Source organism: Aotus nancymaae, unplaced genomic scaffold (assembly GCF_030222135.1).
Source record: "Aotus nancymaae isolate 86718 unplaced genomic scaffold, 86718_ANA_hifiasm-v0.15.2.pri h1tg000018l, whole genome shotgun sequence".
Classification (NCBI taxonomy): domain Eukaryota; kingdom Metazoa; phylum Chordata; class Mammalia; order Primates; family Aotidae; genus Aotus; species Aotus nancymaae.
In genome coordinates, this window is record NW_026988430.1 from 2,968,522 (window position 1) to 2,996,387 (window position 27,866).

General features: G+C 45.1%; 2 protein-coding genes across 5 annotated transcripts in view; one reads left to right on the forward strand and one right to left on the reverse strand.

The window, feature by feature from the left end:
* Positions 1-13,449, reverse strand: part of SMYD4 (SET and MYND domain containing 4) — a 45,851-nt gene extending 32,402 nt beyond the window's left edge. Inside the window, exon 1 of one of the 3 annotated variants that reach the window (XM_064378104.1) lies at positions 13,198-13,449. In XM_064378104.1, the coding sequence (XP_064234174.1) occupies positions 13,198-13,331 (134 nt within the window). In that variant the 5' untranslated portion in view covers positions 13,332-13,449. The remainder of the gene's footprint in view (positions 1-13,197) is intronic. The other 2 variants (XM_064378103.1, XM_064378105.1) reach the window with 2 other exon arrangements.
* Positions 13,450-15,575: 2,126 nt separating this feature from the next.
* The window catches only part of RPA1 (replication protein A1), a 60,702-nt gene continuing 48,411 nt past the window's right edge, over positions 15,576-27,866 (forward strand). Inside the window, exons 1-4 of one of the 2 annotated variants that reach the window (XM_064378101.1) lie at positions 15,576-15,700; positions 23,571-23,621; positions 24,973-25,051; positions 25,620-25,728. In XM_064378101.1, the coding sequence (XP_064234171.1) occupies positions 15,668-15,700; positions 23,571-23,621; positions 24,973-25,051; positions 25,620-25,728 (272 nt within the window). In that variant the 5' untranslated portion in view covers positions 15,576-15,667. The remainder of the gene's footprint in view (positions 15,701-23,570; positions 23,622-24,972; positions 25,052-25,619; positions 25,729-27,866) is intronic. The other variant, XM_064378102.1, reaches the window with a different exon arrangement.

Consider the following 27,866-nt stretch of genomic DNA (forward strand, 5'->3'; position numbering starts at 1 on the left):
CCGCAAAAAACTGAAATGGAACCAATTCACACACATGAGGATATACATACTGTGTAATGCAATTAGAAGAAAGAGATCTCATAATCTCAGAGACAGAGGGACCAGATTTTTTTTTATTTTTTGAGACAGGGTCTCAATCTGTCGCCCCCAAGCTGGAGTGCAGTGGTGCCATCTGAGCTCACTGCAGCCTCGACTTCCCAGGCTCAGATGATTCTCCCAGATGACTCACTAATTGGGAGGATCCATCACAGCAGGCCTAGCTAATTTTAGTACTTTTTGTAGAGGTGGGGTTTTGCCATGTTGCTCAGGCTGGTCTTGAACTCCTGTGTTCAAATGATTGGCAGAATTTCTTTTTTTTTTTGAGATGGAGTCTCGCTGTGTCACCCAGGCTGGAGTGCAGTGTTGTGATCTCGGCTCACTGTGATCTCCGGCTCCCTAGTTCAAGTGATTCTCCTGCCTCAGCCTCCTGAAAAGATGGGATTACAGGCGTTCATCACCACACCCAGCTAAATTTTTGTATTTTTAGTAGAGAAAGGGTTTCGCCATGTTGGCCAGGCTGGTCTCAAACTCCTGACCTCAAATGGTCCACCTGCCTCACCCTCTCAAAGAGCTGGGAATACAGGTGTGAGCCACTGCGCCTGTCCAGAATTTCTATTTAGAGGACTGAATGCTAATTTATTATTCTTTATCTCATAATTATTGGACAATGAACCATCCCTAGGATCATACATCATAAAAATCTTTTTTTGTTGTTGTTTTTTTGAGACAGAGTTTCTCTCTGTGACCCAGGCTGGAGTGCAGTGGCGTGATCTCAGCTCACTGCCACCTCTGCCTCCCTGGTGCAAGTGATTCTCCTGCCTCAGCCTCCCAAGTAGCTGGGATTATAGACATGCATCACCACAACCTGGCTAATTTTTGTACTTTCAGTACAGATGGGGTTTCACCATTTTGGCCAGGCTGGTCTTGAACTCCTGACCTCAAGTGATCTGCCTGCCTGGGCCTCCCCAAGTGCTGGGATTATAGGCATAAGCCATTGCACCCGGTCAGGATTTCGAGTCTGGAGAATGAGGTTAATATATGATGTCTTTTTAACCAAGGAGTATTCTCCGCTTTAATTGCTGAAAATACTTGAGTGAGTGGCTGACAGAAGAGAAGAGAGATAATGAGAATAAATCATAAGGTAAATGTAGTAAAATGTTAACACTTGCGAAATTTGGAAGAATTCAGAATTCAGCAATTCTTTGTACTTTTTTTTTATTCGGAGGGGAGACAGAGTCTCCCCAGGCTGGAGTGCAGTGGCAAGATCTCGGCTCACTGCAAAGTCTGCCTCCTGTGTTCAAGCGATTCTTGTGCCTCAGCCTCCCAAGTAGCTAGGATTACAGGTGTGAGCCAACATGTCCAGCTAATTTTTTGTATTTTAATAGAGATGGGGTCTCACTGTGTTGCCCAGACTGGTCTCAAACTCCTGAGCTCAGGCAATCTGCCCACCTCACCCTCCCAAAGTGCTAGGATCACAAGTGTGAGCCACTGTGCCCAGCCTCTTTGTACTACTTTTGCAAGTCTGAAATATTTCAAACTAAAACGTTTAAAAATATAAATGTTCTACATAATAAAATGAAGTTGACCTAATATATAGACACATATACACATACTGGCAAAAGAGAATGTACCTTTTTTCCAATATAAATAAATAATACAGAATGACCTATTCTCTGACTATAATGCATAAAGTAAAATATGAATAACAAGAGTAGAAACACAAATGACATGGAAACTAAAAATTCTCTTAAGCAACTCTTGAATCAAAGAAGAAATCACAGCAATGCAGAATGGCCAGGTGCGGTGGCTCATACCTACAATCCCAGCACTTTGGGAGGCTGACGAGGGAGGATTGCCTGAGCTCAGGAGCTTGGCACTAGCCTGGGCAACGTGATAAGATCCTGTCTCTACAAAAAATACAAAGATTAGCTGGGTGTGGTGGCATATGCCTGTAGTCCCAGCTACCTGGGAGGCTGAGGTGGGAGGACTGCCCGAGCCCAGGAGGTCAAGGCTGCAGTGAGCCATGATGGCACCACTGCATTCAAGCCTGGGCGACAGAGCGAGACCCTGTCTCAAAAAAACATGAAAAAAAAAAAAAAAAAACAAGATTGAAGAGCCCTGGAGAATGTTTATAAATATTTTTAAAATTTTTGTTTACAAAGAACCACAATAAGAAATACCTTTTACATTGTGACTCAGTATGATGGTTTGTGTTTGAATATATTAAAATTTTATAAAACATTATTTATCTTTGCTATGTATGAGGTAAAACAAAGTTAATATCAAATATGATTTTATTAATATTTAAATACAACGTAGAAAAATCACAAATAGGGCAGGGCGCTGTGGCTCATACCTATAATCCCAGCCCTTTGGGAGGCCGAGGTGGGCAGATCACCTGGCCCAGGAGATCAAGACCAGTCTGGGCAACAGTGGAACCCATCTCTACAAAAAATACAAAAATCATCTGGACGTGGTAGCAAACACTTGTAGTTTCAGCTACTTGGGAGGCTGAGGCATAAGAATTGCTTGAGCCTGGAGGCAGAGGTTGCAGTGAGCCAAGATCACGCCACCACACTCCAGCCTGGGTCAAATAATACAAGAGAAAAATTAGGAAAGATTTTATTTAATTCAAGAGGTGTGCTTGCCTGTTCTACACTTACTCCAGCCCAGAAAATTTGAAGGCAATACCCTATGCCTATCTGGTACACCACAGAGCTTGTTCTTTTTTCCGTTTTTGTTTTAAATTACATTAAATATAAAAATCCTAGTTCAAGCCAAAGGTTTGTGGTAAACAGTAATAATAGCAAAACTCTTCTTGCCTAACAATAGACGCTCTTTAACTCTCATCCAAAATGATGATGAACTGTGTTTTTTAGTTGCACTTCAGTGTAATTAGGAACTAAGCTGCAACAATTCATTCTTTTCTCCAGGTACCAGGTTAACTCAGTAACTGACTTAGACTTTTCAAAAGCAAATGAATGTCTCCTTTCCTTTTTTGTTGAGACAGGGTCTCACTGTGTCACCTAGGCTGGAATACAGTGGCTCCATCACAGTTTAGTGAATCCTTAACCTCCTGGGCTCAAGCAATCCTCCCGCCTCAGCCTCCTCAGTAGTGACGACCACAGGTATGCACCATCATGTCTGCCTTTTAAATTTTTTTTTAAGCAATGGGGTTGCCTAAAACCTAGGCTGGTCTCAAACTCCTGGGCTCAGGTGATCCTCCTAAAGGGCTGGGATTACAGGTGAGTCACTGTGCCCAGCCTACTTTCTTGATTTTTTAGTAGAGATGAAGTCTCAATATGTTGTCCAGGCTGGTCTTAAACTCCTGAGCTCAAGTGATCCTCCTGCCTTGGCTTCCCAAAGTGTTAGGATTACAGGGCTGCTTCACTGCATTCAGCTGATTCTTTTTTCTTTAATTTCTTCTGGAATATTGTGATACAAAATTGAGGCTGAGTGGGGAAGATGGCGTAAGCCCAGGAGGCCAGAGCTGCAGTGAGCTATGACAGCACAACAGCACTCCAGCACAGGCAGCACAGCAAGACCCTGCCTCAAAAATAATAATTTGGTAGTAAGATGGAACAAGCAATCTAATTTTTTTTTGAGATGGAATCCTGCTCTGCCACCAGGCTGGAGTGCAGTGGTGCAATCTTGGCTCACTGCAACCTCCAACTCCCTGGTTCAAGCGATTTTCCTGCCTCAGCCTCCCGAGTAGCTGGGACTACAAGCACGCGCCACCACACCCAGCTAATTTTTGTATTCTTTTTCTTTTGTTTTGCAGACACGTCCACCTTGTAATTTTTGTATTCTTAGTAGAGATGGGGTTTCACCATGTTGGCCAGGATGGTCTTGATCTCCCGACCTCATGACCCAGCCATCTTGGCCTCTCAAAGTGTTGGGGTCACAGGCGTGAGCCACCACGCTTGGCCCTAATTTTTTTTCCCCTCATGGTTCTGCTAAAGAACCTAATTTTTTTAATTGTAGTACAATATGCATACTATAAAATGTATTTAAACCATTTTCTCCACTCCCACTCCCAATCCATTTAAACCAATTTTTAAGTACAGGTCAGTAGCATTAAGTACATTCATATTGCACAACCGACACCACTGTTTTCACCATCCCAAGCTGAAACTCCACCCTTCAAATAATAACTCCTCATTCCTCCCTCTCCACATTCCCTGGTAACCTGTATTCTGCTTTCTGCCCCTGTGAATTTACTTATTCTAGGTACCTCATGTAAGCATAATCATACATTATTTTTCCTTTTGTGTCTAACTTATTTCACTTAGCAAAAAGTTTTCAAGGTACATTATGCTGTAGTATAAACCAGAATTTCACTCCTTTAAAAAAAAAAATTTTTTTTTTCTTTTTCACTGATAAAGCTTATAAAAAAATTTTTTTAAGAGATGGAGTCTCCCTCTGTTGCCCAGGCTAGAGGGCAGTAGCTAATCTGCACTCTAGCACGGGCAACAGGCACAATCCAGCTACAGGTACAATCACTGCACACGATGGCCTTTTTGTAGAGATAGGGTCTCACTACGATGCCCAGGCTGGTCTTGAACTCCTGGCCTCAAGAGATCCTCCTCTGCCTTGGCCTCCCAAAGTGCTAGGATTTCAGGCATAAGCCACCACACCTGGCCTCTCACTTTTTATAGATCTATGAAATTTGGCAGGGTTCAGTGGCTCACACCTGCAATCCCAGCATTTTGGGAGGCTGAGGTAGAAGGATCACTTGAGGTCAGGAGTTCAAGACCAGCCTGACCAACATGACAAAACCCCATCTCTACTAAAACTACAAAATTAGCCGGGTGTGGTGGCTCATGCCTATAATCCCAGCTACTTGGGAGTATGAGGCAGGAGAATCACTTGAACCCAGGAAGCGGAGGTTGCAGTGAGTGACAAAAGGGAAACTCCGTCTCAAAAAAAGAAAAAAATTCCACTGTAGGTATACATCACAATCTGTTACCCATTCATCTACTGATGAGCATTTGGGTTGCTTCCACTTGTGGCGATTGCGAAGAATGCTGTGAGCACTGAAGTACAAATATTTGCTCAAGTTCCACTTCTTTTTTGTAGAGACAAGGTCTTGCTACATTGCCCATGCTGGTCTTGAACTCCTGGCCTCAAGTAATCCTCCTGCCTTGGCCTCCCAAAGTGCTGGCATTCCAGGTGTGAGTCACTGCACCTGGCTCTATTTTTGATTCTTCTGAATATAAATCTAGAGGTGGGATTGTTGGCTCCTATGGTAATACTTTGTGGCATTTTTAAATTAACGGCCATGCTCACTTTCTGCAGTGGTTGCACCATTTTACATTCCTACCTGCAACGTCCAAGAGTTCCAATTTCCCTGCAGCCTTCTTAGCACTTGTTTTATTTTTAATAACAGCCACCCTAGTGGGTGTGAAGGGCTGTCTCACTGTGGTTTTGGTGTGTGTTTCTCTGATTATTCATGATGCTGAGCATCTTTTCATGTGTTTATTGGCTGTGTATCTTCTTTGGAGAAATGATGATTCAAGTCCTTTGCCTATTTTTTAATCAGGCTTTTTTGTTATTGAGTTGTAGGAGTTCTTTATATATACTGGATATTAATTTCTTATCTGATACATGATTTGCAAATAACCCTATTCTGCGGGTTCTCTCTTTACTCTTGACAGTGTCCTTTGGTGCACAAAAAAAAATTCTTTTTTTTTTTTCTCCTTTTTCTTTTTCCTAGACCGCTCAGCAGGAAAAAAATTTTTTTTTTTTTTTAGACAGAGTCTCAGTCTGTTGCCCAAGCTGGAGTGCAGTTTCTTAGCCTCTGCAACCTCCGCCTTTTGGGGTTCAAGTGATTCCCCTGCCTCAGCCTCTCGAGTAGCTGAGATTACAAGGATGCACCATCACATTCGGCTAATTTTTATATTTTTAGTAGAGATGGGGTTTCACCATGTTGTCTAGGCTGGTCTTGAACTCCTGGCCTCAACTGATCTGCCCACGTGCCCTCCCAAAGTCCTGGTATTACAGGGGTGAGCCACTGCGCCTGGCCTAAAACTTATTTATTTTGAGATGGAGTCTCGCTCTGTCGCCAGGCTGGAGTGCAGTGCGCAATCTCAGCTCACTGCCACCTCCGCCCACTGCAACTTCCACCTACTGGGTTCAAACGATTCTCCTGCCTCAGCCTCCTGAGTAGCTGGGACTATGGGTGCACGCCACCACACCCAGTTAATTTTTATATTTTTTAGTAGAGACAGGGATTCAACATGTTTCCCAGGATAGTCTCGATCTTTTGACCTTGTGATCCGCCTGCCTTGGCCTGGGCTGGGATTACAGGCATGTGCCACCTCGCCCAGCCTATTTTTTTTTTTTTTGAGACAAGGTCTTGCTCTGTTGCCCAGAATGGAGTGTAGTTGGCTTGGTCATGGCTCACTACAGCCTTGTTGGACCTCCCAGACTGAATGCAACCTCAGCCTCCTGTTCAAATGATTCTCCTGCCTTGGCCTCCTGAGTAGCTGGGACTACAGGCGCATACCTCCATGCCCGGCTAAATTTTCTATTTTTTATTTTTTATTTTAAAGACGGGGTTTTGTCATGTTGGTCAGGCTGGTCTTAAACTCCCGAACTCAGGTGATCCGTCCGCCTTGGCCTCCAAAGTGCTTGGATTACAGGCGTGAGCCACCACGCCCAGCCAATTTTGTATTTTTAGTAGAGATGGGCTTTCACCATGTTGGCCAGGATGGTCTCTATCTCTTGACCTCGTCATCTGCCCACCTCAGCCCAGGCTCAAGCAACCTCCCACCTCAGCTTCCTAAGTCGCTGGGGCTACAGATATGCGCCACCAGACCTGGCTAATATATTACTTGTAGAGACGGGGGTCTCACTTATTGCCCAGGCTGGTTTCAAACTCCTGGGCTCATGTGATCCTTCTGCCTTGGCCTCTCAAAGTGCTAGGATTACAGGTGTGAGCCACCATGCCCAGCATAAAAGTTTTTAATTTGGACAAAGTTCAGTTTAGCTTTTCTTTTGCTACCTGTGCTTTTAGTGTCATATGCAAGAAATAACTGCTAATCTAAGGTCAAGATGTTCCTCTAGGTTTTATGAAGTTTACAATCTTAGCTCTTAACTTGAGGTCTTTGATCCATTTTAAGTTAATTTTTGTATATAAAGGCCCAATTTCAGCCTTTTAAATGTGAATTGTCAATAGAATGCAGACAGAAAGAACCCCATTTTTTCTTCCTCCAGGCTGGCCTTCTCTCTCTAGAGCCCTGCAGATGTAAAGCCTTTCATGGAGCCAGTTGGGAAAGCAGAAAGTCCCAGCTCTGGCCCCAAAGTAGAGTACAGATTCCAGAGATTGGTGAGATTGGACATACTGGCTTAGTAGCTGGTACATGTCCACACACACACATTTTTTCTCTAAGCCATTTGAAAGTAAGCACAGCCATCATGGAAGTTCACCTCCAGATATCTGCAGGCCTCTGCTTCAAAAAGGACATTCTCCCTATATTACCATAATATCACTATTGCTAAAAAATTCACAGTAATTCAAATATTATTTAAATTTAAACGTTACCAATTAGTCCTAAAATGTCTGTTGTATCTTTTTACACCCTAGCCAATCCAAGATCAATGTTCTCATGTACTGAATTGAGTTATTTCTCTTTAGTCTCTTTTTAGATTTTTTATTTTTATTTTTTTAAGACGGAGTCTCACTCTGTCACCAGGCTGGAGTACAATGGTGCGATCTCAGCTCACTGCAACATCCGCCACCTGGGTTCAAGAGATTCTCCTGCCTCGGCCTCCTGAGTAGCTGGGATTATAGGCATGCACCACCATGCCCAGCTAATTTTTTTTTTTTTTACTTGAGTTGGGGGTTTCACCATGTTGGCCAGGATGATCTCGATTTCTTGACCTCATGATCCACTCGCCTCAGCCTCCCAAAGTGCTGGGATTACAGGCATGAGCCGTGGTACCCAGCCTTAATTTTTGTTTTGAGACAGGGTCTCATTTCCATTGCTCAGGCTGGAGTGCAGTGGCATGATTTCTGCTCACCACATCCTCTACCTCCTCCCTCAGCTTCCCAAGTAGCCGGGACTACAGGCATGTACTACCATGCCCAGCTAAATTACTATTTATTTTTATAAAATAGAGACGGGGTCTCTCTATGTTGCACAGGCTGGTCTTCCACTTCTGGGCTCAAGGGATCCACTTGCTTTAGCCTCCCAAAGTGCTGTGATTATAGGTGTGAGCCACTGCACCTGGCCAACTACAATTTTTTGTTTTTCTATCAGTAATTTTTTTAAAGATTCAAGTCCAGAAAAATGTTTCACATTCTGGTTTTGCCTTATTGTTTCCTCAGGGTTAGAGTCACATTAAACAATTTTTATTAAGAATATGGCTGGGTGCGGTGGCTCACACCTGTAATCCCAGCACTTTAGGAGGCCAAGGTGGGTGGATCACTTGAGGTCAGGAGTTTGAGACCAGCCTAGCCAACTTGGGGAAACCTCATGTCTAGTAAAAATACAAAAATTAGCCAGGCACAGTGGCGTATGCCTGTAATCACAGCTACTCGGGAGGCCGACGAAGGAGACTCACTTGAACCCGGGAGGTGAAGGTTGCAGTGAGCAGAGATCGTGCCACTGCACTCCAGCCTGGGAGACAGAGCTAGACCACGTGTCAAAACAAACAAAAATAATATGACCATATAGTTAAATCCATATACTTCTTGTTGCCTCAGATCAGGAGACGTATAATTTCTCCCCAGTAATGTGGAAGCTAAGTTTGGTCACTTGGAGGTGGCAACTGATTCTCTACAATGTAAAGACACCTCTCCTTTGTACTTAAATAATCTATAGGGCCATACTTTGAGATCATGTGAAAAGCGTGCTTCCCGATGATATTACTTCTAAAGGTTTCAGCATCCACTGACAATTGCCAGAATCATTCATCACACTAAGGGTTACAAAATGGTGATTCTTCTGATTCTACCATTCTTTTTAAATTTATCAGCTGGCATTCTTTTGTAAAGACAAACTTTCTCTCTTTCCTTCTTTTACTTGTTTCATGTGAGCAATATTTACACACACATAATATGTATTTATTTTTGTTTGAGACAGAGCCTCACTCTGTTACCCAGGCTGGAGTGCAGTGGTGTGACCCTGGCTCACTGCAATCTCTGCCTCCAGGGTTCAAGCAATTCTTCTGCCTCAGGCTCCCAAGTAGCTGGGATTACAGGCACCCGCCACCATGTCCAGCTAATTTTTGCATTTTTAGTAGAGATGGGGTTTTGCCATGTTGGCCAGGCTGCTCTCAAACTCCTGGGCTCTGGTGATCCACCTGCCTTGGCCTCCCAAAGTGCTGGGATTACAGGCATGAGCCACCACAACTGGCCAAAAGTCAACTGAGAAAGTAAACTCAGGTATTCATTTTGAGTACCACTTCAGACTTAAATGTTTAATTTACTGTCATAAACTATTATCATTATACTTTTTCACGGTCCAATTATGCTAATGGTGGCCAGTGAGTACCTCTTTGACTGGTTTCTATGTCCTTTTTATTGTTGTTGAGACAGGGTCTTGCTCTGTTGCCCAGGCTGGAAGACAGTGTTATCATCATAGGTCATTGCAGCCTCAACATCCTGGGGTCAAGCAATTTTCCCACCTCAACCTTCCAGGTAGCTCTGACTATAGGCATGTGACAGCATGCCCAGCTGAGTTTTTTTTTTTTTTTTTTTTTTTTTTTTTTGTGTGTGTGTGTGTGTGTGTGTGTGTGTGTGTGGAGATGCACTCTCACTACGTTGCCCAGGCTGTCCTCAAACTCCTGGGCTCCAGTGATCATCTTCCCCAAGCCTCCCAAAGTGTTGGGATTACAGGTGTGAGTGGTGTCACCATACCTGGCCTATGCTCTTTTTAATATAAATCTATTAGTCTTTGATACTTTCTTGTCTTCTGACACAAGTTATTCCAGTTGAATCAGCACAAAATAAAAACAGTAAGGATGGGAGTGTGGATAGTGATGCTATTAAGAATTTCCTATGACACTCTAGGAGATTATTAATTGCAGGAGTGGAGAGGTAGGGGTGGAAAGTAGGGGGTCTTCTGTCTCAAAAGGTTTTCAATAGATGAAAGGCATCTATTGTGGGAAAGCATCCCTCAATGAATGTATATTGGCAAGAAAGAAAAGTGTTTGCTTAGCTTGAAACTTAAAGGCTCAATTCCTATTGTTATTTAATAGGCATGCATGTGGAGATCAGAAGTTTAAAGCTTTTTGGGTTACTTTAGATTGTGATTAAACAGACTTACAAATAGTTCTTTGAGCAAACTTATTTTTAAGAAGTCTGGGTATGAATTAGTGAGAGACATACAGAGCAAACAAAAATGGAGGTAATTATTAACCCTAGGGGAAGCAAGAGCTGTATAAGAAAGGAAATGTAATTCAAAGCATACTTCTTGGTTCACGTGAGCAAAATTCACACAGACATAGGAATGTATACACTGAATGTTGATTCAATCAATTTAATGTTCTATTGGTTCTAACAGTTATCATGAGGGACTGAGGTAAGGTGCGGTGGCTCACACCTTCAATCCCAGCACTTTGGGAGGCTGAAGCAGGTGGATCACGAGGTCAGCAGTTCAACACCAGCCTGGCTAAGATGGTGAAACTACAAAAATTAGCTGGGTACGGTGGCAGGTGCCTGTAATCCCAGCTACTCAGAAGGCTGAGGCAGGAGAACTGCTTGAACCCAGGTGACAGAGGTTACAGTGAGCCAAGATCACTTCACTGCACTCCAGCCTGGGCAAGAGTGAGACTGTCTCAAGAACAAACAAACAAACAAAACCAAAGTATATACCTGTGAGTTGGGGATAACAGAGCAAAATTACATCTAAAACTATTCAAACTCAAGAAAGCAATATGTGCATCATACAGCTTAAAAATAATAAATGCCAGAAGGCTGAGCACAGTGGCTCATGTCTGTAATCCCAGCACTTTGTGAGACCAAAGTGGGTGGATCACCTGAGGTTGGGAGTTTGAGACCAGCCTGGACAACATGGTGAAACCCCGTCTCTACTAAAAATACAACAATTAGCTGGGTGTGATGGTGCATACCTGTAATCCCAGCTATTTGGGTAGCTGAGGCACGAGAATTGCTTGAACCTGGGAGGCAGAGGTTGTAATGAGCCGAGAATGCACCACTGCACTCCAGCCTAGGCAGCAAAGTGAGATCTTGTCTCAAAAAATAAATAAAGGTCTGCTGTGGTGGCTCATGCCTGTAATCCCAGCACTCTGGGAGGCTGAGGTGGGCAGATCACCTGAGCTGACCTCAGGTGTTTGAGAGTAGTCTGACGAACATGGTGAAACCCAGTCTCTACTAAAAATACAAAAATTAGCCGGGTATAGTAGTATGTGCCTGTAATCCCAGCTACTCAGGAGGCTGAGGCAGTAGAATTGCTTGAACCTGGGAGGCTGAGGTTGTAGTGAGCTGAGAGCACACCACTGTACTCCAGCCCAGGGGACAGAGTGAGACCCTGTCTCAAAAAAAAAAAAAGAAAAGAAAAAAAAATGGGCAAGGGACACAAACAGGCAATACACACGAGAAATAAAAATGTACTGGGGGCCAGGCGCAGTGGCGCACGCCTGTAATCCTAGCACTTTGGGAAGCTGAGGAGGGTGGATCACCTGAGGTCAGGAGTTTGAGATAAGCCTGGCCAACATAATGAAATGCTGTCTCTGCTAAAAATACAAAAATTAGCCGGGCGTGGTGGTGGGCACCTGTAATCTCAGCTACTCAGGAGGCTGAGGCGGGAGAATCTCTTGAACTCAGGAGATGAAAGCTGCAGTGAGCCAAGATCAGGCCATTGTACTCTAGCCTGGGCAACAAGAGTGAAACTCTGTCTCCAAAAAAAAAAATTACAAACAAGTATAATCCTAATTCTAATTGAACCAAGTACCTGAACTGGCAAGGCTCAAAACTGAACTCACTATTTCATTCAATGAATGTCTGAGCACCTACTAAGTGCCAGGCATGGTGCCAGTTCCTGGCACAAAGATAAAGATGTCAACCTTAAACTTGAAAGGTGTTTGTGGATCTGCAAATATATATTTCTGCTTTATATGTCATATTAAGCACTAATAAGAGCCAGTCACTAAACTAAGAAATTTATATACATTACCAAACTGTCATTTAATTAATGTTTACTGAGCACTTATTTTTTGATACTGCACTATTTTTGTCTATAGACAGACAAACAGGCCAGGCACAGTGGCTCCCGCCTGTAATCCCAGCACTTTGGGAGGCCAAGGTAAGTGGATCATTTGAGGGCTGGAGTTTGAGACCATTCTGGCCAACATGGTGAAACCCTGTCTCTACTAAAAATACAAAAATATGAGCCGGGTATGGTGCCATGTGCCTGTAATCCCAGCTACTCGGGAGGCTGAGACATGAGAATTGGTTGAACCCAGGAGGCGGAGGTTGCAGTGAGCTGAGATCATGCCACAGCACTCCAGCCTAGGTGACAGAGTGAGACCCAGTCTCAAAAAAAAAAAAAAAAAAAAAAAAAAATTAGCCAGGCATAGTGGTGGGCACCTGTAATCCCAACTACTTGGGAGGCTGAGGCACGAGAATCGCTTGAACCCAGAAGACCAAGGTTGCAGTGAGCTGAGATTGTGTCCCTGTACTATAGCCTGGGGACAAATCGAGAAACTGTCTCAAAAAAAAAAAAAAAAAAATACAAACACGGTCCCTTCCCTCATGAAGTTCACAATCTACTGGTGAAGACAGGCATGAGTCAAAAGAGCACAAACGCATAGAAAGGAACATCACACAGTGTTGTAAATGTACAAAAAGTGAAGACAGCCCAGCTGAGGCTCAGGGAGGGCTTTCCTGAGGAAAGACCTAGCTAATCCTGAAGGATGACAGAGGGTAATTAGTTCACAGGGCAAGCTGGGATAGAAAGGAACCAGGAAAAGCATTTCAGGCATTTTCCATCAAAAAGAGGTATTACTGTAATCCCACCACCTTGGGAGGCCAAGGTGGGAGGATTGCTTTAGGTCAGAAATTTGAGACCAGCCGGGACAACATAACGAGACTCCATCTTTAAGAAAAAGAGAGAGAGTTCTTCAGAGCAACTGACAAAACAGGACATTTTTCAGATCAGAATTCCCTTGTTAAGGCTTCTATTTACTTACTGAAGAAGTGAAGAGGAGTGAAGAAAGACATCACTCAAAGTCTCTGCTGTAGAAACTGTGACCTGAATGGACTTTGGGAGTAAAGACCACTTTTGAAGTAGGTATGATTTCCACTCAGTCACAGGCAGATCCATGCCGCTCTAGAGCTATAAAATGAAGAAGAAAATGGGAATCTTACAAATGCACAATTCAGAAAATCAAGATTTCATTCAAGGAAGCCTGAAGCAATAAAATCAGTTCTTGTGGTCTTTTACCATAATCCACTAAGGAAGGATCTCTATTCTCTCACAGCAATTCGCTCAACACCCTTCCATTCAGAAACATTTACTGAAAGACTACTTCATCACAGGCACCGTACAGGTGATGGTTATACAAAGACGGAGGACTAGATAGCTACCATCTGTTTCCTCTTAGATACCCCAGTGTCTTTGTGTGTTTGAGAGAGAGTGTCGGCCGGGCGCGGTGGCTCACGCCTGTAATTCCAGCACTTTGGGAGGCCGAGGGGGGCGGATCACGAGGTCAAGAGATCGAGACCATCCTGGTCAACATGGTGAAACCCCATCTCTACTAAAAATACAAAAAATTAGCTGGGCATGGTGGCGCATGCCTGTAATCCCAGCTACTCAGGAGGCTGAGGCAGGAGAATTGCCTGAACCCGGGAGGCAGAGGTTGTGGTGAGCCGAGATCGCGCCATTGCACTCCAGCCTGGGTAACAAGAGCGAAACTCCGTCTCCAAAAAAAAAAAAAAAAAGAGAGAGAGAGAGTGTCTCTCTCTGTCGCCCAGGCTGGAGTGCAATGGTGTGATCTCAGCTCACTTCAACCTGAGCTTCCTGGGTTCAAGCAATTCTTTAGCCTCAGCCTCCCAGTAGCTGGGATTACAGGCGCACCACCACACCCGGCTACTTTTCGTATTTTTAGTAGAGATAGGGTTTCACCATATTGGCCAGGCTGGTCTCGAACTCCCGACCTCAGGTAATCTGACGACCTGGGCCTCCCAAAGCGCTGGGATTACAGGTGTGACCCATCGCGCCCGGCCTGATCCCGCCTCGTTTCTCGAGTCTGAAACCTGAGAGAGATCCAGATTTTCCTTTCTCACCCACCCCAGCAACTATTCAATTAACAGCTATTTCTCTCTCATAGTTCAGCGTCCTCTTTGAACCCACTTCTTCGCTTGAAGTCCTCACCATCTGTTTGGTATTTTTCCCAGAGGGTCGTAATTAGTGTCCCTGCCCTTGGGACCACTCCCACTCTCAATCCAGCCTCCAATACTAAGAAGTCAATGTTCCTCCTAGCATCCGGGAGGCCCAGGTCGAACCCGTCCTCATTTATCCCTTGGCTGACCTTCTAACTCTAGGCCTCACTTCTCCCTCTGCACCCCTGCATACTCAGCCCTCACTGCTGTCCGGGCTTGCCAGACTACTCCGCCTCTCCGGTGTCTTCGCATAGGTTATCCACGCTTTGCGGACCAACCCTACCCTCGCTTATGGAGTCCACCTGGAAAACCTTCACACGTGGGAGCCTGTGTGCAAATGGCACCTCCTCCGGGAAGGCTTCCCTGATTTCCCAGCTGTGATTCCAACACCCTTGGCCTCCCAGGTTCAAGCAATTCTCGTGCCTCAACTACCCAAGTAGCTGGGATTACAGGTAAGCACCACCACACCCAGTTAATTTTCGTATTTTTAGTAGAGACGGGGTTTCACCATGTTGGCCAGGGTGGTTTCAAACTCCCGACATCAAGTGACCCACCCACTTTGGTCTCACAAAGTGCTGGGATGACAGACGTGAGCCACTGTGCCCAGCCTTCTGGCATTTATTATTTCTAAGCTGTATGATGTAATTTGCTGTCCCACGTCCACCTGGAGTTACGGCTACTCACGGCATAAAGTGCCCCCACAGACTGTCCTTCCTCGGAGGACAGGGACCAGGTCTTCGAAGACCCCCGCAAGTGCCAAGATCAGGGTCTGGCCCGGGTGGGAAGTCAGCCCCGCGCCGCTGGAGGATGGAGCCGAGTCACTGCTGCGACCACATTTGGCAGCAGACGTCTCGGGGAGCAGCTCTAACCCCTGGGCTACCAACCCGAGCGCCCGCCACACACCGAGGCAGGAACACCTCTGAACGCCGGCTTTCGGCGCCCGGAACTGGGCCCGGAGCTCCCTCCCCGCGCCCGCGCAGCTCCAGGCGCACCCCTTACGGCATCGCCTCGCCTCGCCCCGCCCCGCCGCGTCCCGCGCCCAGCGCCGCGCGCCCCGCGCCAGGCCTAGCCCGGGATGGCGGGAGGGTCACGTGGGCCGCGCCTCTGCCAATGCGGCGGCTGCGCAGAGCCCGAGCCCGCCCCTGTGCCGCGTGCCCGTCGGGGGCGGGAGCGGCGCGCGCAACTCCTCGGGCCAATAACTGCGCAGCGCGCGGGACCTGGGGTGGTGGGGAGCTCGGGCTGCCGCGGGGTCCGCGCGGGAGTCGGTGTGGCGGAGCCATGGTTGGCCAACTGAGCGAGGGGGCCATTGCGGTGAGGAGGTGCCGGGGGCCGGGCCGGGGAATCGGGGTGGCTGCGGCCCCGGAGCCTGGAGGAGTGGGGAGTGGGAGGGGAGCCCGGGGCGACGGGGGTGAACGCGGGGGAGGAATGGGGGGGCAGTGGGGGACCGCTGGGCGCCCCTCCAGTCATCATTCCTCCTCAAAGCATTCTTCCGATCGTCTTTGAAACGTGCTCACGTTTTTCCTACTTAAGAACTAACTAAATAAACACTTGCCTTCCATCTTCCACCCGCGGCCACTTTCTGTCTCTTCCTACCCACAGGCAAGCTCCTTCTTGTCTGGTTTCAGCCACTTCCTTTCCTCGCCTCTCATGAACTCTTCAGCCCACTCCAGCCATCCCCTTGAGCGCTGTCGGAAACTCTAGCTGAAGTTACCAGTGGCCTCCAATTTGCCAAATCCAGCACTTTTCCGTTTTCGGCTTACCTGAGTTCTCAAAGCAGCGTTTGCATTTGAGCACCGCTTCCTTCTGATCACACTAAAACACTGAGTTTTAGTGGCTCGGCTTGGCGAGTCTTTCCCCGTCTTATTTGCAAGCCCCTCTTTGCAAATTTTTATTGACTCCAGGCTTCCTCCAGGTCCTCTTGACTCCCAAGGCAATTTCTTTTTCTTTTCATTTTTTTTCTTCATTTTTTGAGACAGAGTCTCACTCTGTGACCCAGGCTGGAGTGCAGTGGCGCAATCTGGTTTTACTGCAACCTCTGCCTCCCGGGTTCAATTGATCCTCGTGCCTCAGCCTTCCGAATAGCTGGGACTACAGTTGTGCACCACCACACTTGACTAATTTCTGTTTTTATTAGAGATGGGGTTTCACCATGTTGGCCAGGCTGATCTCGAACTCCAAACCTCAAGTGAACTGCCCGTCTCGGCCTCCCAAAATGCTGGGATTGCAGGCGTGAGCCACCGCGGCTGACCCCAAGGCAGTTTCATTGCCATCTATTAATATATGCCATTGCTCACAAATTTATACGGAGCCACCTTTACTCTAAAAGACAAACTTCTGTAATCTGTCTGCTGATTCCATACTTCAGAGACTTTTAAGTTCAATATATACATTCCAAAGCAAATTCGTTATCTTCCTAAGTCTAGGCCTCTTGATCCCTATCCCTGTGAATGGCACCATTATCTGTTCAGTTCAGTGCTAACCAGAAATGGAGAAGTCATTCCTTCTACATTCTGCATCACCTGGCGTCCAGTCCGGGTGAAGTGTATTTTACCTCCACGTGGATCTCTGAAGACCGTCTGCTGCTCTCCATCCACACGGGCACCGTCATCTTCTGCCTGGACTGCTCACTTCCACTCTGCGTTCCTGCCACCATTCCCATCCCTAGCATATTCTCAGCCTGGTCTCTCTTCCTCTCCAGTCACCCTCATTTTTTTTCTTTTTTAATTTAGATTTCTGGTATATTGCATACTCCTACCTTCTTCCATGGGGTCTTTGAACATTCTTTTCCCTCTGCCCACTGCCTGGGTGGTTCACTCCTCCCCACACTGGCAAACACAGTCTTCATATCTCAGCTCATTTGTGACTTCCCCTACTAGGCTGAATCCCTTTGAGACACCAATTTCTGTTCATTCACATTTTTTTTTCTTTTTGCGACGGAGTCTGTCACCAGGCTGGAGTACAATCATGTGATCTCGGCTCACAGCAACCTCCACCTCCCGGGTTGAAGCGATTCCCCTGCCTCAGCCTCCTGAGTAGCTGGGACTACAGGCACGTACCACCATGCCCGGCTAATTTTTATATTTTTAGTAGAGACAGGGTTTCATCATGTTGGTCAGGCTGGTCTCAATCCTGACCTCAGATGATCTGCCCGCCTCAACCTCCCAAAGTACTGGGATTACAGGTGTGATTGCACCTATTTTAAGTATACAGCTTGATGAACTTTGACAAATGTATGCACCCCTCTAACCACAGTGCCCCAGTGGAAATACAGAATACTTCCATCAAGGCACAGTTCCTTCTCCTTCTCCACCTCTGTCCTCACCCTAGGCAACCAGTCTTTTTTTTTTTTTTTTTTTTTTAGACAGAGTTTCGCTCTTGTTACCCAGGCTGGAGTGTGCAATGGCGTGATCTCGGCTCACCGCAACCTCCGCCTCCTGGGTTCAGGCAATTCTCCTGCCTCAGCCTCCTGAGTAGCTGGGATTACAGGCACGCGCCACCACGCCCAGCTAATTTTTTTGTATTTTTAGTAGAGACGGGGTTTCACCATGTTGACCAGGATGGTCTCGATCTCTTGACCTCGTGATCCACCCGCCTCGGCCTCCCAAAGTGCTGGGATTACAGGCGTGAGCCACCACGCCCGGCCTAGTTTTGACTTTCTTAAAACTTCGTACAAATGGAATCAAATAACATCTACCCTTTTATGTCTGGCTTCTTTCAGCAATTTTTTGTTTTTCAGAGGTAGGATCTCTGTCACCCAAGGAGGAGTGCAGTGACCCAGTCATGGCTCACCTGCAACCCTGACCTCCTGAACTCAAGGCATCCTCCCACCTCAGCCTCCTGAGTAGCTGGGACTACAGATGCATGCCACCACTCTCGGATAATTAAAAAAAAAATTTCTGTAGACGTGGGGTCTTGGTGTGTTTTCCAGGATGGTCAGGAACTCCTGGGCCCAAGTGATCCTCCCACCTTGACCCAAGTGTTGGGATTACAGGCACAGTCCACCGCTCTGGACCAAAATGGTTTTTGAGATTTATCTATGTTTATTGAGTAATTTGCGCATTTTTTTTGAGACAGTCTCACTCTGTCGCCAGGTGCCAGGCTGGAATGCAGTGGCGCAATCTCGGCTCACTGCAATCTCCGCCTCCTGGGTTCAAGCAATTCTCCTGCCTCAGCCTCCCGAGTAGCTGGGACTACAGGCTCGTGCCACCATGCCCAGCTAATTTTGGTATTTTTTAGTAGAGACGGGGTTTCACCATGTTGGTCAGGATGGCCTCGATCTCTTGACCTCGTGATCCACCTGGCCTCCCAAAGCGCTGGGATTGCAGGCGTAAGCCACCGCGCCCGGCCCTAATTTGCACCTTTTTATTGCTCAGTAGTATTCCACTGTATGACTATAACACAATATTTACTTATTATTGGACATTTGGGTTATTTTCATCTTTTGTCAATTATAAATAATGCTATGACTGTTTAAGTACAGATCTTTTTGTGGAAATAAGTTTTCATTTCTCCGGGATAAATATCTATGAGTGTAATGGTTGGGTCATAGGTTACTGAATGTTTATAAGAAACTGTCGCCGGGCGCGGTGGCTCACGCCTATAATCCCAGCACTTTGGGAAGCTGAGGCGGGTAGATCACAAGGTCAAGAGATCGAGACCATCCTGGTCAACAAGGTGAAACCCCATCTCTACTAAAAATACAAAAATTAGCTGGGCATGGTGGCACATGCCTGTAATCCCAGCTACCCGGGAGGCTGAGGCAGGAGAATTGCTTGAACCCAGGAGGCGGAGGTTGCGGTGAGCCAAGATCGCGCCATTGCACTCCAGTCTGGGTAACAACAGCGAAACTCTGCCTCAAAAAAAAAAAGAAACTGCCAAAGTTTTCCATTGTGGTTATGAGAATTCTAGTTGTTCCATATCCTTGCTGGTCATCAGTCTTTGATGTTGACCATTCTAGTGAATATGTAGTGGTATCTCACTATGGTTTTAATTTCTATTTCTCTGGTGACTAATGACGTTGAGCATCTTTTCATGGGCTCATTGGCCATTTGTATATATATTTTTTGTCAAGTGTCTCTTCACATCTTTTGTTCACTTAAAAACTGGGTTTTGTGGCCGGGCGCGGTGGCTCACACCTGTAATCCCAACACTCTGGGAGGCCAAGGCAGGCGGATCACGAGGTTAGGAGTTCAAGACCAGACTGGCCAACATGATGAAACCCCGTTTCTACTAAAAAATACAAAAATTAGCTGGACATGGTGGCTTGTGCCTGTAATCCCAGCTACTCTGGAGGCTGAGGCAGAGAATTGCTTGAACCCGGGAAGGGGAGGTTGCAGTGAGCCGAGATCATGCCACTGCACTCCAGCCTGGGCTACAGAGCAAGACTCTATCTCAAAAAAAAAAAAAAAAAAAAAAACGAAAAACTGGGTTTTGTGCTTATTAATGAGTTGTAAGAATTCTTTATTTTTGATATGTCTTTTGTTAAAACATACATTTTCTCCCAATCTGTGACTTGCCTTTTCTTTTTTGAAATTTTGTTTTTTGAAGTACACTTTTAAATAATTTTGATGAAATCCAGATTATCAGGTTTTTTGTTTTGTTTTGTTTTTTGTTTTTTTTGCAGAATTGTGTTGTTGTGCCCTAAGAAATCTTTGCCTACTCCACCCAAGGTCACAAATCTTTTATAGTGTATTTTCTTACAGAAGTTTTATAGTTTTAGCTTTGCCTTCTGGTCTATGATGCATTTCAAGTTTACTATTGATGATGTATAGATCTTTTATTTTAATATAAATATTCAGTTGTTCCAGCCTGTTTATTGAAAAGACTATCCCATTCCATTGAGTTACTTAGTCACTTTTGATAAGATCAATTGACTGTATATGTGTATATCTGTTTCTGGAATGTCTGTTCTGCCATTGATTTCTATGTTGATGCTTATGTCAATACTACATTGTCATAAAAATTGCAGATTTATAGTAAATCTTGAAATTTGGCGTTGTAAATCCTCTAGCTTCTTTTTCTTTCTTTCTTTCTTTTTTTTTTGAGGTGGAGTCTCGCTCTGTCACCCACGCTGGAGTGCAGTGGTGCCATCTCCACTCACTGCAACCCCTGCCTCCCAGATTCAAGCGATTCTCCAACCTCTGCCTCCTGAGTAGCTGGGATAACAGGCATTCACCACCACACCCAGCTAATTTTTGTATTTTTAGTAGAGATAGGGTTTCACTAAGTTGTCCAGGCTGGTCTCGAACTCCCAACCTCAGGTGATCCTCCTGCCTCAGGCTCCCAAATTGCTGGGATTACAGGCGTGAGCCACTGTGCCTGGCCTCCAGCTTTCTTTATTTCTTTTTTATTTTTTGAGACAGACTCTCACTCAGTCACCCAGGCTAGAGTGCAGTGACATACGTGATCATAGCTTACTGCAGCTTTATCTCCCTGGTCAAGTGATCTTCCCACCTCACCTTCTGAGTAACTGAGTAGCTGGGACCACCACGCCCAGCTAATTTTTTTTTTTTTGACACAGGGCTTCACTCTGTCACTCAGGCTAGAGTACGGTGACTCCATCTCAGCTTACTGTAGCCTCTGCTTCCCAGGTTCAAGCAATCTTCCCACCTCAGCTTCCCGAGTAGCTGGGACTACAGGCGTGTGCCTGGCTAATTTTTGTATTTTTTGTAGAGAGTGGGTTTCGCCACATTGGCCAGGCTGGCCTCAAACTCCTGACCTCAAGGAGTCCTCCTATCTCAGCCTCCCAAACTGCTGATCCCTTTGCATCCATTGAAGTACGGAGAAGCAAAGTGTAACAAAAAAAAAAAGAAAAAGAAATGAAAACAGATATTTGTGTGTGTTTGTTTTTAGACAGGGTCTTGCTCTGTCACCCAGGCTGGAGTGCAGTGGTACAATCATGGCTCACTACAGCCTAGACCTCCTGGGCTCAAGCAGTTCTTCTTCCTCAGCTCTCTGAGTAGCTGGGACTACAGGTGGGCACCACATGTTGCCCAGACTGGTCTCAAACTCCTGGGTTAAAGTGATCCTCCTGCTTCCGTCTCCAAAAGTGCTGAGATTGTAGGTATGAGCCACTGCACGTAGTCTTGTTTGTAGTTTTCAGTGTGCGGGTCTTACATACGTACTGTTAAAATATACCTAAATACTTTATTTTTGAGGCTGGGCATGGTGGCTTATGCCTGTAGTCCCAGCATTTTGGGAGGCCAGGGCGGGTGAAGTACCAGAGGTCAGGAGTTTGAGACCAGCCTGGCCAACATGGTGAAACCCCATCCCTACTAAAAATGTAAAAATTAGCCAGGTGTGGTGGCAGGTGCCTGTAATCCTAGCTACTTGGGAGGCTGAGACAGGAGAATCACTTGAACCCGGGAGGTACAGGTTGCAGTGGGTGGAGATTGCACCACTGCTCTCTAGCTTGGGTGACAGAGTAAGACTCCATCTCAAAAAAAAAAAAAATATATACACACACACACACACACACACACGATGGTGCTGAAGTGGCATTTTTGAAAATTTCGTTCTTGTTTATTGCTAAGTGTATTGAAATACAAGTGATTTTTCCATGTCAGCCTTGTGACTTGCAAACTTGCTAAATCAACTTATAGTTTTTATAGATACTTTAGGATTTTCTATGTAAACAGTCATACTATCTGCAAATAAAGGAAGTTTTATTTGTTCCTTTTTAATCTTTTTTTTTGTTTGATAGGAAGTCTCACTCTGTCACCCAGGCTGGAGTGCAGTGGTGCAATCTCAGCTCCCTGCAATCTCTGCCTCCCAGATTCAAGTGATTCTCCTGTCTCAGCTTCCCCAGGAGCTGGGATTATAGGCATGCACCACCACACCCAGCTAATTTTTGTAGTTTTAGTACAGACAGGGTGAAACATTTTTAGTTTCACCGTGTGGGCCAGGATGTTCTCGAACCCCTGACCTCAAGCAATCTGCCTGCCTTAGCCTCCCAAAGTGCTGGAATTGCAAGCATGGGCCACCGTACCCAGCCAGTTCCTTTTTCATCTTTATGCCCTTTTTTTCCTTGCTTTATTGCGTTAGTTAGAACCTCTAATACCACATTGAATAAAGTGCTGAGAGGTGTATCCTTGCCTGATTCCTGATCTCAGTAGCACATTATTGTCTTTTACCATTAAGTATGATGGTAACTTAGATTTTTTTGTACATGTTAGCTATCAGTTTAAGCATTTTTTCTATGCCTAGTTTGCCCAGACTTTATAATAAATAAGTGTTGCCTTTTCTGTATCTATTCAGTTGATAATAATTTTTCTCTATTCTATGAATGTGAAAAATTACATTGATTTTTCAGATGTTGAGTAAACCTTACCTTCCTTGGATAAATCACACTTGGTCATGACATATTATCCATTTTATATAGTGCAGGATTTGCTTTGCTATCTTATTGAAGATTTTTTTTTTAAACAGTCTTGCTATATTAGCTAGGCTGGTCTCGAACTCTTAGGCTAAAAGCAATCCTCTCACCTCGGCCTCTCAAAGTGCTGGGATTATAGGCGTGAACCACTGCATGGGAAGTCTTTGTTTTTTTCTGTCATAGTAAACCTAGCATCATAAAATGAGTTGGAAAGAAAGTCTTTGTCTTTTCTATTTTCTGAAATAATTTATGCAAGTTTTTTGTTTTTGTTTTTGTTTTTGTCTTTCAGTGTTAGATAGAATTCACCAATAAAGCCATCTGGACCTAGAGTGTTCTCTTTTGGAATATTTAAAATTATAAATTCAGTTTCTTTCATAGATACAGAGCTATACAGATTTTCTACTTTTTTGTATCACTTTTGATAATTTGTATTTTTTGAGGGATTTCTCCACTTAATCTTGGTTGTTTATAAAGTTGTTCCTCATATTCCCTTACTGTCACTTTAATATATATAGGATTTACCTTTCTGACTCCCTGTTAATGAACACTGGAGGGAAATTCGTGTGCTGTTGCGATTCCGGTGTTAGAGAGGTAGTGAGTAGATCCTTGTTGAAAAACACGAATCTCCCTCTCATTATTTTATGATTTGTCCAATGTGATAAACTAGACGTTTTGGCTGACAGGCTCTGAGTAGGCTCTTTTAACAATCTTATCTGTAGTTTATTCCAAATACTGAACTATGGAAACACGTCATTTTCACCATGATCTGTGCGCATATCTCACACAAATCTATTTTTGCTCCTTCAGGCCATAATGCAGCAGCAGGATACATCCATCAAACCCATCCTCCAAGTCATCGTAAGTACCCACATATGTTTCATGTCAACTTTTTTACAGCCATAGAATGATAAATTCTGTACAACGAAGGACAGACAGATTTGTCCACGTTAGGAAATTCTCCCCATCGTCGCAGAAAATAGGCCAGTCTACACTGTAACCCTGAGAGAGGAGCCAGGCTCTTTGAAAAGAATGTTATGTTAGCTGCCGAGTTCCACTGTCTTGGAGGCTCGGATCTAAGGCTTGGCCTCGCTTTTCTTCTCCACCGCTGGCACACGACTGTGCTGCTACTTGCCTTTCTGCCCTTGGGTCTGTCTGGTTCACGTCGGCCTTGTCTATGACCTCCAGAAATAGATCTAATATGGACTTGTCTCCTTAAAATTCTTCAGTTAACACATCATTTATTTAAGGGGCTCTCACACTTCAGTGGGAGTTTGAAAAAATGGAGGCAGCATGCGGGCTCACGCCTGCACGTTTTCAGGCCGCCGGTCTGATGGAGCTCTCTGCTGCACTCACTCTAGCTGCCAGTCAGCTGGAGGCTGTGGGTACAGGTTTCACTTCCTGTGGAGACCTGCTTCTGCTCTCTTTCAAGTGCGGGTAAAGGTGCGGCTCTGCCACCTCATCGTCGCGTGCACATGTCACTTAGGTCTCTCTGCGTCCATCTGCACCACAGTTGTCAGCCCCTCAGGACAAGGGTTCTTTTTGTTCACTTTGTATTGTTAGCATGTTTACTACACAGCACCTTGTATATACCAGGTACCTGGTTATTTTTTTTTTTTGTAATTGATTTTTAGCCAAATTGGAGTCAGGGCTGAGAATACAGAGTATAGGCAGCTCGTTTTACTTCCCTCTGTATTGCGTTTAATAATGTTAGTGGAGAGAGGTTAGTGGGAAAATCTTCAAATCCAATTTTCTTTTTTTTTTTTTTTTTTTTTGAGACGGAGTTTCGCTCTTACTACTCAGGCTGGAGCGCAATGGCGCGATCTCGGCTCACCGCAATCTCCGCCTCCTGGGTTCAAGTGATTCTCCTGTCTCAGCCTCCTGAGTAGCTGGGATTACAGGCACGCGCCACCGTGCCCAGCTAATTTTTTGTATTAGTAGAGATGGGGTTTCACCATGTTGACCAGGATGGTCTCGATCTCTTGACCTCGTGATCCACCCGCCTCGGCTCCCAAAGTGCTGGGATTACAGGCTTGAGCCACCGCGCCCGGCCTCCAATTTTCTTTTACGTGGATTTAGGTGTCAAGAGAATGGGCAAACGGTTCAGTTACTGTTGAACTAATGGCAAAGCCACTCTCCTGCCACTGAGGTGTACTTATCCCTGGGGACAGGGCAGACATGCTGGCTAATGAAATCAAGTTTTCTGTCCTAGAACATCCGTCCCATCACCACAGGGAACAGTCCGCCACGTTATCGACTGCTCATGAGTGACGGATTGAACACTCTGTCATGTGAGTATGGGGTATCCATCTAGAAATTTGTGAGTGTTTAAGTGATAAAAGTACACCCAGCCCTTTGGTTGCCATAATTTGGGAGCATTCGTGAGGTCCATGTTTGCCTGGCTGTGTCCTTCATTCAGATGGAATTGCAGCTGGCAGAGATCATTCTAACAGGTGACGGGAGGTGGTGGGAAGCTGCCACTTGGCTTAATTAATTTTCTCTAACTGGTGTTCTATGTTTTCTCTGATTAATTTCCCTAAGGATGATATTGACATTTAGTGAGTGTGATGGGTTAGCTGTCCTATACTTTCCTTTTTTGGAGTTTTATTTCTGTGTTGGAAGCTGTAAAGGAGAGAATTTAAAAATGATTTTGGCCACTTCAACAAATTCACACATTTAAGAGTAGCAGCAAATGTTTAACAGCCAGCAAAATAGCTAGTTTTTCACTGTGCAGAGTCTGACCGGTTTTAATTTCAGGGACATTTAAGGCATTATTCTTCTTTGCCAGCACAGGTTGAGTTGCTTTCAGATTCTTTAGGCTGCAGGATTTTGGAGGCTAAAGAAATCTCTGCTTTTCAGCTTTCATGTTGGCCACACAGTTGAACATTCTTGTTGAGCAAGGACAACTGGCCAGCAACTGCGTTTGCCAGATTAACCGATTCATTGTGAACACCCTGAAAGACGGAAGGTATGTGGTGTGTTTCTTTCTGTCTTACTGTGTTGTAGAGTGGGAAGTGATTTTGAACAGAGAAGTATATCGGTTGCCAGAATTCAATTAGGAGTGAAAAAGACAGTAGTGAGTTTTCACCTAAGAATTTGCAGCTGTTCAGTTAAGAACTCAGGTTGCGGCTGGGCGCAGCGGCTCTCATCTGTCATCCCAGTACTTTGGGAGGCTGAGGCGGGCAGATCACCTGAGGTCAGGAGTTTGACACCAGCCTGACCAACATGGAGAAACCCTGTCTCTACTAAAAATACAAAATTAGCTGGGCGTGGTGGTGCATGCGCCTATAATCCCAGCTACTCGGGAAGTTGAGGCAGGAGAATTACTTGAACCCAGGAGGCGGAGGTTGCAGAGAGCCAAGATTGTGCCATTGCACTCCAGCCTGGGCAACAAGAGCGAAACTCCATCTCAAAAAAAAAAAAAGAACTCAGGTAGCTGATACATGGCACCAAAGGAAGAGAGATATGGAAAGAAGTTGGAAATTTCAGAGGAGAAGATTAAAGTAGAATGCAGAAATTTTATTATTTCTAGTTTCTTCAGAAGCAATATTTTTAGGATTTCCCCCAAAAGTATCTTATCTTTTTTTGTTTGTTTTTGGTAGAGACGGTTTCACCATGTTGCCCAGCCTGGTCGTGAACTCCTGAGCTCAGGCAGTCTGCCCACCTCGGCCTCCCAAAGTGATGGGATTACAGGTGTGAGCCACCACATCTGGGCTCAAAAGAGGTCCCTTATTTTACAGCAGAAAATGAAAATTATTTCGTAATGCTGCTTTTTTTTTTTTTTTTACAATCTTGAATTTTTTATATTAAATGCTGTGTTTAGCCAATATAGAATATGTGGAACCACATGTGGCTCATGCCTGTAATCCCAGCACTTTAGGGGGCTAAAGTGGGAGGATTGCTTGAGGCCAAGAGTTTGAGACCAGCCTCAGCGACATAGCCAGACCCTGTCTCTACAAAAAAAATTTTTTTTAAATAAATTAGCCAGGTGTGGTGGCACACGCTGCAGTCCTGGCTACTTGGGGGGCTGAAGTGGGAGGATTCCCTGACCCTGGGAGTTTGAGACTGCAGTGAGCTGTGATCGTGCCACTGCACTCCAGCCTGGCAACAGAGCAAAAAGCCATCTCTGAAAAAATAAAACAAACTTAGAAAATGAATATGTCATACACAGACAGGTTGCTACATGCTAGAGACACAATGATGAGCAGAACAGTTATTGCTAAAAAATGACTTAGTTTAGGCAAGGTGCAGTGGCTCACACCTGTAATCCCAACACTTTGAAGGCCACGTAGGGAGGATCACTTGAGCCTAGGGGTTTGCGACCAGCCTGGGCAACAAAGTGAGACCTTGTCTCTACAAGAAAAAAAAAAAGTTAGCCGGGTGCAGTGGCACGTGCCTGTGGTCCCATCTACTCGGAAGACTGAGGAGAGAATTGCCTGAGCTCTGGAAGGTCAAGGCTGCAATGAGCTTGGATTGTGCCACCGCACTCCAGACTGGGCAATAGAGTAAGACCCTGTCTCAAAAAAAAAGCAAAACATCAACAACAACAACAAAAGATAAAAAACTATCAACAGGCCAGGCACGGTGGCTCACGCCTGTAATCCCAGCACTTTGGGAGGCCGAGATGGGTGGATCACGAGGTCAGGAGTTCAAGACCAGCCTGGCCGACATGATGAAACCCCATCTCTATTAAAATAAAAATAAAAATAAAAAAGTATCAACAGTACTAACAGGTTTAAGTAATTGGTTTTTAAAAATTCTGTTACACTGATTTTAGGACTCTTAAATTTTCTCCAGCTGTTCTTTTTTCCCACCTCTTTAATTTTGATGTCTGGCTGGGTTGGATTTCACTCAAGAACTTTTTTCTGGAATGGCTCTTTAGTGCCATATTCCCCATTATCAGCTTATTGGCCTTTATGCTAGAATGACAGCTTTGCCTGGCTGTCTGTCCTTAGGTTATGTGGCTTTACCTCGGAATCTTGTCTTCTGGCATTGAATGTGGGTGTGGAGAAGTCTTAAGGCCAGCTTGATTCGATTTCCTCCCTTGTGGAAGGCTTTTCTTTTTTCTTTTCTTTGTTTTTTATTTTAGTTCTCACTCTGGTTGCC